This window comes from Oryza brachyantha, chromosome 4, assembly GCF_000231095.2.
Source record: "Oryza brachyantha chromosome 4, ObraRS2, whole genome shotgun sequence".
Lineage (NCBI taxonomy): Eukaryota > Viridiplantae > Streptophyta > Magnoliopsida > Poales > Poaceae > Oryza > Oryza brachyantha.
Window position 1 is genome coordinate 1248510 of NC_023166.2, and position 11389 is coordinate 1259898.

An 11389-nucleotide genomic window follows, 5' to 3' on the forward strand; every position below is an offset into this window, starting at 1 on the left:
ATGCTCTCGGGCTCCATCCCGCCGGAGCTCGGCAACTGCGCCAACCTCACCAACATCTACCTCTACGAGAACTCGCTCTCCGGCCCGCTGCCGCCGTCGCTGGGCGCGCTGCCGCAGCTGCAGAAGCTGCTGCTGTGGCAGAACTCGCTCACCGGCCCCATCCCGGACTCGTTCGGCAACCTCACCTCTCTCGTCTCGCTCGACCTCTCCATCAACGCCATCTCCGGCGCGATCCCGGCGTCGCTCGGGCGCCTTCCGGCGCTGCAGGACCTCATGCTCAGCGACAACAACATCACCGGCACCATCCCGCCGGGGCTGGCGAACGCGACGGCGCTCGTGCAGCTGCAGCTCGACACCAACGAGATCTCGGGCCTCATCCCGCCGGAGCTCGGCCGCCTAGCCGGCCTGCAGGTGATGTTCGCGTGGCAGAACCAGCTCGAGGGCGCCATCCCGGCGACGCTCGCCTCGCTCTCCAACCTCCAGGCGCTCGACCTCTCGCACAACCACCTCACCGGCGTAATCCCCCCCGGCCTCTTCCTGCTGCGCAACCTCACCAAGCTGCTCCTCCTCTCCAACGACCTCTCCGGCCCGCTCCCGCCGGAGATCGGCAAGGCGGCGAGCCTCGTGCGGCTGCGGCTCGGTGGCAACCGTCTCGCCGGCTCGATCCCGGCGGCGGTCGCCGGGATGAAGAGCATCAACTTCCTCGACCTCGGCAGCAACCGGCTTGCTGGCCCGGTCCCCGCCGAGCTCGGCAACTGCTCGCAGCTCCAGATGCTCGACCTCAGCAACAACACCCTCACCGGCGTGCTGCCGGAGTCGCTCGCCGGCGTCCACGGCCTGCAGGAGATCGACGTCTCGCACAACCAGATCACCGGCGGCGTCCCCGACGCGTTCGGGAGGCTGGAGTCGCTGAGCCGCCTCGTGCTCAGCGGCAACTCACTGTCTGGCCCGATACCGGCGGCGCTCGGCAAGTGCCGCAACCTCGAGCTCCTCGACCTCAGTGACAACGCGCTTTCCGGCGGCATCCCCGACGAGCTCTGCGCCATCGACGGCCTCGACATCGCTCTCAACCTCAGCCACAACGGCCTCACCGGGCCCATCCCGGCGAAGATATCGGCGCTGAGCAAGCTCTCGGTGCTCGACCTGTCGTACAACGCGCTCGACGGCGGCCTCGCGCCGCTCGCGGGGCTCGACAACCTCGTCACGCTCAACGTGTCCAACAACAACTTCACCGGGTACCTCCCCGACACGAAGCTGTTCCGGCAGCTCTCGACGTCGTGCCTCGCAGGCAACTCGGGGCTCTGCACCAAGGGCGGCGATGTCTGCTTCGTCAGCATCGACGCCAACGGGCGGCCGGTGATGAACGCCGACGAGGAGGTGCAGCGCATGCACCGGCTCAAGCTCGCCATCGCGCTGCTGGTGACGGCGACGGTGGCGATGGTGCTCGGCATGATCGGCATCCTTCGGGCGCGCGGGATGACCATCGGCGGGAAAGGCCGCGGCGGCGGCCACGGCGGCGGGAGCAGTGACTCAGAGTCCGGCAGCGACCTGGCGTGGCCGTGGCAGTTCACGCCGTTCCAGAAGCTGAGCTTCAACGTCGAGCAGGTGGTGCGCAACCTCGTCGACGCCAACATCATCGGCAAGGGCTGCTCCGGCGTGGTGTACCGCGTCGGCCTCGACACCGGCGAGGTGATCGCCGTCAAGAAGCTGTGGCCGAGCACCCGCACAGCCGACGCCAAGGACGACGCCGTCTGCGGCGTCCGCGTCCGCGACTCCTTCTCCGCCGAGGTGCGGACGCTGGGATCCATCCGGCACAAGAACATCGTCCGCTTCCTCGGCTGCTGCTGGAACAAGACGACGCGGCTGCTCATGTACGACTACATGGCGAACGGAAGCCTCGGCGCGGTGCTCCACGAGCGCCATGGCCGCGGCGGCGGCGGTGCGCAGCTGGAGTGGGACGTCCGGTACCGGATCGTACTCGGGGCGGCGCAGGGGCTTGCCTACCTCCACCACGACTGCGTGCCGCCGATCGTGCACCGCGACATCAAGGCCAACAACATCCTCATCGGCCTCGACTTCGAGGCCTACATCGCCGACTTCGGCCTCGCCAAGCTCGTCGACGACGGCGACTTCGGCCGCTCCTCCAACACCGTCGCCGGATCCTACGGCTACATCGCCCCCGGTAATTCACAAAATCTTTTGCTCTCTCCTGATCTGATGAACAACATGTACCGTTTCTTGCTTAAACCTTCAATCTTACATCTTGTGGTTAACTAGAAATCATTTCTTGATTAAAGCTTTAATCTTTGTTGTTCTGATTAATAATCTGAACACAAATCATTAGCTATTGTTGCAGTTTTGTCAAATGTGCAGGTAATGTGGCAGCAAACTGATAGTTTATTACTCATCTTTGATCTCTCGATGAACAATCTGAACCAAAAGAAGTCGTATCATCTCTTTGATCAGTTCAGTCTTGATCAAAGATCAAATCTCTTCTGATTAAGGAAAAACCCTCTCTTTATTAAAGATTCAATATTTGACCTTCTGATTAACTAACTGAACTAAAAAAAATCGTTTCTTGATTAAAGCTTCAATCTTTGATCTTTTGATTAGTAATACGAACTTAAAATCATTTCTTTATGAAAGCTTTAATCTTTGATGGTACTCCGTCCGTTTATTTTTAATTGGCGTCGTTAACTCTTGTATCCATGTTTAATTTTTCGTCTTATTTATTTTTTTTTCAAATATGCAAAATTATAAGTCATGTTTAAAATATTTATTAATCATGATAAAATAATTAAGAATTATGTAAAATTTTTGAATAAGATTAACAGTTAGACTTAAAAGTTAACAAGGTTAAATATTAAAGAATAGAGGGATTAATTAACGATCTGAACTTAACATCATCTTTTGATTAAACATCCATCTTGGATCATCTGATCAACAACCTGAACAAAATGGTATTTTTTGGGGATGCAGAGTACGGGTACATGATGAAGATAACGGAGAAGAGCGACGTGTACAGCTACGGGGTGGTGGTGCTGGAGGTGCTCACCGGGAAGCAGCCGATCGACCCGACGATCCCCGACGGCCAGCACGTGGTGGACTGGGTGCGGCGGCGGAAGGGCGGCGCCGACGTGCTGGACCCGGCGCTGCAGGGGCGGTCGGACACGGAGGTGGAGGAGATGCTGCAGGTGATGGGCGTCGCCCTGCTCTGCGTCAGCCCCACGCCCGACGACCGGCCGACGATGAAGGACGTCGCCGCCATGCTCAAGGAGATCCGCCTCGAGCGCGAGGAGTACGCCAACGTCGACGTCCTCCTCAAGGCCGGCGCCTCGCCGCCACGCGCCGCCGCCACGTCGACGTCGAGCACGCCGCCGTGCCGGCAGTCGGGCGGCCCGAGCAACAGCAACAGCAACAGCTGCAGCAGCAGCAGCTTCTCCGGCATGATCTACCCATCATCCAAGGCCAAGTCGCCATTCGATTGAACCAAACCAATGCCAAACTGTGAACAGAAACAAAAAAAAAATACACAAAAGAAAACCTTGTGCATTTTGGGCCTGTTTGATCTGTGTCTGCAATGGCAGATTTGCTTCAAGTTTGTCAGATGGTGGTGAGCTGTGTAAATGAATGGGGGTTGGAGGAGAAGGATAGGCTGCTTGCATTTGTCTCTTCTTTTATTTTTTCTTGGAGAGTGTAGTAGTAGTAGTAGAAGTTGAGGAATTAGGAAGAACTAGAACCTGAAGAAGCCTTGTTTTGTTAGTGTTTCAGTGTATGCATGACAGTTGAATAAAGATCCAAGATTACCTTGTATTCCTAATTTGTCTACGCAGATGCCCAGGATTATTGACTTCAATGTAATCAAGAGAAAAGTTTTTTTTTTGTCAGGCCCCAGTTTTAAAATCTGGAAACCTATACCCCAACTTTTCGTTATGCTTATATTTTTAAGCTAAAAATTAAAATTAAAATTTTAAATTTAAAGTTGATTTTGATGTTTTCTCACCAAAGTTCATTTTATAACATTGGCTTTTAGAACACCAAAAATATGTATATAAAAATTTTATTCACACTGTTTTTCGTTTATAAATATTTCGAAAGTAGCTCAAGCTAGATTCATCGCCGCATACAAACTAATATCATTCATACATGAGACTTTTTTTTACCTTTATTATCATATGCTCCTAATGGTTGATGCTATTGTATGATTCACGAATCAAGAACTAATGGATCTATTTCATTTTCATTAATAAAGTTGCCTCCGCGTCAGGTGATTGCTTATGACATGTTTTGTCATTTCCATCCGTCCAAATTGCAGTGAAAACAAGGAACAGGGATATAATGCTATGGATATGAGATACACCGTATCCAAATTCCATCCATTAAGGGACAATTCCAGAACCTTTCATTTCTTCGACACATAATTCAAGCCCACAACCGCATACGAAGTTTCCTAATAATACCTCACAAATAACGCAGATACTTTATCCCATCGCTACCTATTTAGTACCAATTTTCTAAATAAAGAATTCACATGTTCATCATAACCCATACAGGCCTTGAAATTATTAAAAAAATCGTCACACAACAAAATTTCTTATCTTTACTATTATAAAAATTAGAGTTTTTTTTTTTTCGTCCGTCTCTCCGAATCACATGGAGTGTCTGTTCGTTCAATTTGACTCGCACTAGACATTAATACAAAATGATTCTGGCCCCCAATGGATAATTGGGCTATTAACCTTAGATCTAGGGTTCCATCCTCCTAGGAGTTGTATTTAACTTTTTTTAGCCTTTTACCTGCACACTGCCAGTGCAGTTTTGATTTATTATTTTTAATATCATGATTTATTTTTTATGGTTTTTATATCCGATAAGTATCTACCATCAATAAAGTGGGGATGCAATAACCTTTTATATTTTAAAAAGAGACCAAGTAGAAATGCAATTAACATGAAAAATGAAATCACTACAACGCTACGATTCCGATACTACTATTTTTAAAAATAATAAAGGCAGATGTTTTGCTTGAATCGAGCATAAAATTCACATCCAATTCGGATTTTAGTCCTAGACCAACACCACCACCACCACTCGACACCATTCTCTGTAACCGAAAAATAAATAAAAATTCTAATACTAAAAGGTCTTCCTAGCACTTATTTTGCATTTGCACATTTATATATAACTTCAATGGAAAAGACTGTCACCGTGGACCTTTAGCCATGCCAAGACTAGCGGCGTGGAAGTATAGTTTTGGATACGCTTGTTGCAATGGCTCAGTAAAAAGTTTTATTTTTGAAAATATGTTGCTACAAGGTCTAGTATTAAAATTATTTATTAAAAAAGGTATAAAATAAAAAAAGTCGGTCAAGATGAACTAGAGATAATTGATGAGAAACCCCCTAAGGGCATGTACAACAGTATAAACGGTTGTTATCTAATTGTTACGCATCTAAGCATAGAGTCGGGGGCTACACCTATTAGGTGCATCTCCGATGCACCTAAGCCTTTTTTATACAGTCTTCAAAAGACTCTACGTTTAATTGTTACACATTTAAGCATAGAGTCGGGGGCTACACCTAATAGGTGCATCGAAACACCTATTCCTTACTTCCATTCGGAGCCATCCACAGCCTCTACAATCATCACAGAGTACTTGGGATCACTCAGGAAGCACTCGGGGAGCGCCTGGGAAGCACTCGGGTAATGTCAAGCATACTGTGTGAAGATACACCTGATGATCAACAATCTACACAGATGATTTGCGCGGCTATGTACGACTTCGGGGGCTGCTATAGAATACCTGTATTAGAGGTATCCGTAGACTACATGTATACATATAGTCGTAGGGGTACCAAATAGGAAGTAGATTATATCTGTATGGTATCAACCGAAGTTTGGTTACTGTAGGATTGCATGCCGCATGTACCGGATCCGAGTTGTAACCGAATTAGGATAGATCTTAGTCTCATCAGATTAGGACTCTATCTGTAAGCCCTATCCCTTACTATATAAGGGGGATAGGGGCACCCCTCATGGGGAGGGTCAGACAGACGGTATATTTAGATCGGCTATCTTCTAGTTGATCTGCCCACAATCCAATACAATCGCTAAGCAGGAGTAGGGTATTATCTTGCTAGTCGAGAGCCTGAACCTGGGTAACCCTGTGTCTTCATCCTAACCATCGATCTTTACGTCTCGCTAGCCACCCCATATATTGCCGACATCCAAATCGTCGACAACAGCTAAATAGACAACTTGTACAATAAGTTGTCTATTTGACTGTCTCTAGCATATTTAATACTTTATCTTTTATGTTTATATTTATTGCATGCAACCAATGTATGAAGTATTTCTTTAGAAAAAGGTTTCATGCAACATGGGAGCATGTGTCCAAGTAGTAGTCGAGCAAAGAGATGGCAATCTAGTTTTTCTTGAGTTAATGATGACACGTAGGATTGCTAATCTGACGTGGACATATATAGATGGCTGTTGTCTCACTGTTGTATATACCCTAAGTCACCAGTGTCTCGGTGTGTTATAAAATAAAGGTGCAACTACATAGACACTCATGGTCACATATTGTAGTGTTCATTTTGGGGAAGTGTGGACATAAATACTACCATGGGCACGAGTGTAAAATCAATATAAACATACCATTGGGTTAAGAATAAGTGGTTGGGGAGGGTGAAGAAGATCCACCAGAGGAGTTAAGCAATAGTGTCTAAATACACTATTGTCTGAACCTAGATACTTTGCTAGGTAGCTCTAACAAGAACTTACCTCCTCCAATTTTTTATTTTATACCGTTGAGTTTTGGATATATGTTTAACCACTCATTGTATTAAAAAATTACATAAATACTATGAATTATTTTGTTGCGATTTGCATTATCATCAAATGTATTTTAAGTTTGATTTATAATTTTGTATATTTGCACGAAAATTTTGAATAAACAAATGGTCAAACTTAGGGTCTATTAAGTTTGTTGCCAAAATCAACCAGTTGAAATATTTGCGGTGCCAAAATTTTTGGTAAGTAACCAACTAAATTAAACCTTACCATCATAACCTTACTAATATTTGGTAATTCTAGAAATTTCTACTCACACAAAAGTATACGAAAAATTAGCAAGGTATCAAACTAAATATAGGCTACATATCATGACCTTGCCAAAATTTTGGCAATGCCAAAATTTGGCTTTGCCAATATATCATAAGGTTTATTTAGGCAACAATCTGAACATGCTCTTAGATTCTAGTGTTGGCAACAGGGTGGGCAAGGCTCCGTTGGGCAGGAACGTCCTCGCCCTTGCCCTAGCCCCATAGACCATCATGGGGAAAAATCATCATCCGACCCTGATCCCACTAGAGACCTGGCAGGTGAGCGACAGCCTGAATTCCATGGCTATCTATGAGAGCATGCGATATCCAAAGGTATTGGGTGACGGTGAGTGGTATCGACCGGCTTCATCAGCCGACGACATCAACCAGTAGCGTCGGGCGGTGTCAACCGACTTTGTTAAGCGGTAGTGGATGACGGCGTCAACAGGCTTTGTCAGGTGGCAACAGAAAGCGGCAAAGTTGACTAACGGTAGCAGCAGGCTAGACGTATCGAACAACGGTGACAACTAACGGCATCCAACGACGGGTGATGACGCCTGCATATGGGCATAGCACTACATTTGGCAGCAGCTGCATTGGGAAAGGCATGTGGCGGTGGTGTCAAGGGGTAATGACAGCTAGGGGCTGTGGTGTGGCAATGGAAATATTTTTAAGGTTACGGTTGGATATGATTTTACATGGTTGTCTCTAGTAAAGGCCTAGTGGACTAACTGGATGTTAACTTTGAGTTAGTTTTTGACTATTTCATGAGTAATAGTAACAATGACTATTATGGGTACTCGTGGGTCACTCGTGAGTCACCCACAGGGCGAAAACACCCCGGCCCTGTGGGGAGAATTGCAACCTCTAACAAAAGAGTGAAACCGGATGGAGTATTTTTTATTTGTAAATGCTACATCGACGTAATTTTTTAGTCAGAATTTTCCCGATATATGTCAATCAAGTAATAAAAGTATTTGAAGTTAGATGCTCTATTTAAAGTATAAGATGTTTGGAACCAAAACACTCGTCTTACATTATTTACACTAATACTGAGAAAAGGAGAAGGGAAAAAAAAAAAAGAAAAGAGCACCCGGTAGAGATAAGATAGGGGCAATGTGTAGCGGGTGTGGCCAGCACCCGGCACAGTCGCGTGGGACGAAAAATTACCCAGTGGCGCCCCCACCCCCGGATCCACGCCGCCGTTCGGACCCCCGACGCCGAGCTGCCGTAGCGCCGCCGGCCGGCCTCGCCCCAGGAGCACCGCCCTCCCCCTCACCCCCGACCACGGGCGGCACTGGACCACCGCCGCTAGCTGAGAGTACGCCTCTCCACCCTACTCCTCCCCCGGATCTGCTCTACTTTTCAGTATTTTTCTTTCTTTAATTTCAAGTTGGTAATCGATGAGTTGGATTGCTTGTGTTCTGAATCGTGCTAATGCCATCTTGTATATGATCTTGGATATGGGCTGTGTTTTAGTATTTTTTATTTTATTTATTTATTTTTTTTGTTGGCAGTGGATGAACCACATTTTTGTTCGAAAGAAACAACGTTTTTTCATCCCTAATCTTGTACATGGACTTCGTCGAACGCGATGATATGTGGCTACAGTTCTTTTTTGTTTACAATTTCATCTCCTACATGGAATTTGTGAAAAGAAATTGATAACATGCGTACATGATTTTTTGTTAACTTTCACCTATCGTTGTTTCTTAACTATTCATATACATTTGATTTATACTGACAGGAATGGTGCACGAACAAGAACGATACGATGCGGCAGATGGCGACTCAAGCCTGGGAGGCAGCTCCTCCAGTGACCTGAACTTGAACGAGAATCAGGACCCTGACAATGACCCGGTAGATAAATAAGTAATGTTGGTAAATTAAATCCTGGGGGCTCAAAACTAGTGCTAAATTTTACCGTGCTTTCCTTGTTTGAAGGCATCTGGGCGTTCAGAGACCTCCACCAGCAATGATCAAAGGGCACATCCTCCAAGAGGACCGAATAGAATGCCGAGAGGGCACTACATTGTTACGGAAGTCGCGGCGAATGGTAAACCCCTCGTGCCCCTCGTAGCGGTGAAGGCATGGAGAACGTCGTGTGGTTACATTGTCAAAAACTATGTTCCCATCAAGTTCCAAGCGTGGAGACCCAATCGTACATGCCCAGATCTGCTAGTGGTGCCGGATGTTGAAAAACAGCTATGTTGGGACAAGCTGAAGGAGAAGATCACCTTTCCGCCAGATTCGGAACACATAGCTAAGAGAGCAAGCTTGCAATCAATGGGTATCCTATTTAAGAAGTTCAAGAGTGACCTTTTCAAGAAGTTCGTCGCCAAGGGGGAGACACCAAACTTTAAACTTCCACGGTGGGAAAAATTGGCAGACTTCTGGGATGAATTCGTCGAATACAAGACATCTAAAGAGGCAACGGAAATTAGTGAACGAAATAAGGCGAACTCTCTAAAGAATACAAACCCACACCGTCTTGGCCCTGGTGGTTATGTCAATAAGGAGGCAATATGGGATCAGCAGCAAAAGGAATTAGAGTCGAAGGGTATCCAACCAGTGGTGAAAGGATGGTCTAGGAGAATGAGAAACTACTCCATGGCTAGGGGGTTGACTCTCTCGGAGGACGGTGGCTTGATATTAAGAGGTACTCGACAAGCGGAAGTTATCCATAAGATAGTTGAGGCTTATGACAAATCATCGCAAGGCGAGTTCGTACCAGACCGTGAGAATGATGAGCTGACGCTGGCCCTTGGGAACAAAGAGCACCCTGGCCGCACGAGAGGAGTGGGTTTGGTTCCATGGAAGGTTGGCTTTCCAGACTCAGGAAATAGCTATAGATCGCGTAGTAGGGGCAAGGCTGTAGAGAGTCTTAGTTTGCAGCAAGAAATCACTGCAGCGGTGTCGTCACAGCTCCAAGCTAGGCTTGATGAACATGCAGCATTATTATCTGCGCAGTTTGAAGAAAAGTTACAAAATGCTCTTAGCCAGATGCAAGCTAACAGCACAAAATTACCTAGCCCAGCAGGAGCGAACCTAGCTGGTCTTAGGAAGAACAGTTGTGCATCTACTGAGCACGATGTACATTTCCCCTCTAGTTTTCCCGTGGATGAGATCACGAAACCAACTTCGTGCAAGCTCCACATACCATGGAAGCACCTTAGCAAAGAGGTGGCCGCGGGCATGGCATACCCGTGCGAGGTTGGTCAGGTCTTACATGGATGTCCACTTCCGGATGGTTACGGGAGGGTAGATTTGGAGCTTGTGAGGCCCCAGTACCTCAACAGATTGCTAGATATACCACCAGAGGACAATGTCACAACTCTTGGGCAAGCTGTACACTATCCCATCGCATGGTTGAAACAATACATTGTTCTGGATGATGATGATGAGGTTGTGTCTTCTCCAGCACATCATGGAGGCATCTTACCAGTGCATGAAACGCAACAGAAGAGTCCGACTCCCCACCCCCCTCCACCTCCACAGATGAGAAAACAGAGATCTCACCGTAATACTCAGAAATCTACGCATATGATGCAATCAACATCGTCACAGAAGAGAAAACAAGAACTGATGGGCCCTCCAATGCTGTTGGATTCGAAGGAGACGAGTGGTAGTCTACCTATCACATCACACCTACGGACTAAAGAGAATGCGAAGAAGGGGAAAAAACAGAAAATACAGGTGGCTCCTCATATCCAAATTTCTTTAATGAAAACATCATATTATATGCTATAGATGCTAATTTTCTGATTTTTTTCTTTATCTACATTCAGGTCATTATGCATTCTCTCGCATCATTATGATGTTCACTGATGTGCAAGAACTTGGTCAATACAAAAAAAAAAGACAAATCCAGCCGATGTGCAGATCTGTGGGAACAAATGAGCATGTAATTTTTGTTTCACAAGTAGTTTTTCTTCTTGTGAACAGAATGGTAGATGATCAGCCTCATTTGGGTAAAAGATTATTTTGGACAAGGCAATGGAAGTATCGTCACATGTCTTGTTTTTACTTTTGTTAGAAAGCAACATATCTGCGTTAACAACATGGGGAACTGGATTTGTTAAGACCGAAGACACACAGAAACCATCTAAATTGTAGCTTTGTATGTGCTGATGTTGTACATCCTGTCATTCAAAATTTCTATATCATCCCTACAATGTGGGACCTTTTTTCATAACTTCAATTGTTCTAAAAGACTAAAATATAAAAAAACATTAGGCCATAATTTAAGCTGTTATGTATAAGGTTGTTTTATGAACTATCCTGCC

The 11389-nt window shown here is 46.5% G+C and overlaps 2 protein-coding genes across 2 annotated transcripts; both read left to right on the plus strand.

Moving 5' to 3' along the window:
* Nucleotides 1-3488, plus strand: LOC102705527 (LRR receptor-like serine/threonine-protein kinase RGI1). The gene is made up of 2 exons (XM_040523746.1): nucleotides 1-2182; nucleotides 2980-3488. The coding sequence occupies exons 1-2, from the start codon at nucleotides 1-3 to the stop codon at nucleotides 3486-3488; spliced, it is 2691 nt and encodes an 896-aa protein (XP_040379680.1).
* A 4762-nt stretch (nucleotides 3489-8250) lies between these two features.
* LOC102716207 lies at nucleotides 8251-10963 on the plus strand. The gene is made up of 4 exons (XM_006652027.3): nucleotides 8251-8424; nucleotides 8851-8963; nucleotides 9048-10799; nucleotides 10892-10963. The coding sequence occupies exons 2-4, from the start codon at nucleotides 8853-8855 to the stop codon at nucleotides 10919-10921; spliced, it is 1893 nt and encodes a 630-aa protein (XP_006652090.2). The 5' UTR covers nucleotides 8251-8424; nucleotides 8851-8852; the 3' UTR covers nucleotides 10922-10963.
* Nucleotides 10964-11389: the final 426 nt, after the last annotated feature.

Coding starts and splice junctions, on each gene's coding strand:
- LOC102705527 (XM_040523746.1), top strand. CDS start 1: ATGCTCTCGGGCTCCATCCCGCCGGAGCTCGGCAACTGCGCCAACCTC. Junction 2,183..2,979: donor CTACGGCTACATCGCCCCCG/GTAATTCACAAA, acceptor TTGGGGATGCAG/AGTACGGGTACATGATGAAG.
- LOC102716207 (XM_006652027.3), top strand. CDS start 8,853: ATGGTGCACGAACAAGAACGATACGATGCGGCAGATGGCGACTCAAGC. Junction 8,964..9,047: donor AGGACCCTGACAATGACCCG/GTAGATAAATAA, acceptor CCTTGTTTGAAG/GCATCTGGGCGTTCAGAGAC. Junction 10,800..10,891: donor GGAAAAAACAGAAAATACAG/GTGGCTCCTCAT, acceptor ATCTACATTCAG/GTCATTATGCATTCTCTCGC.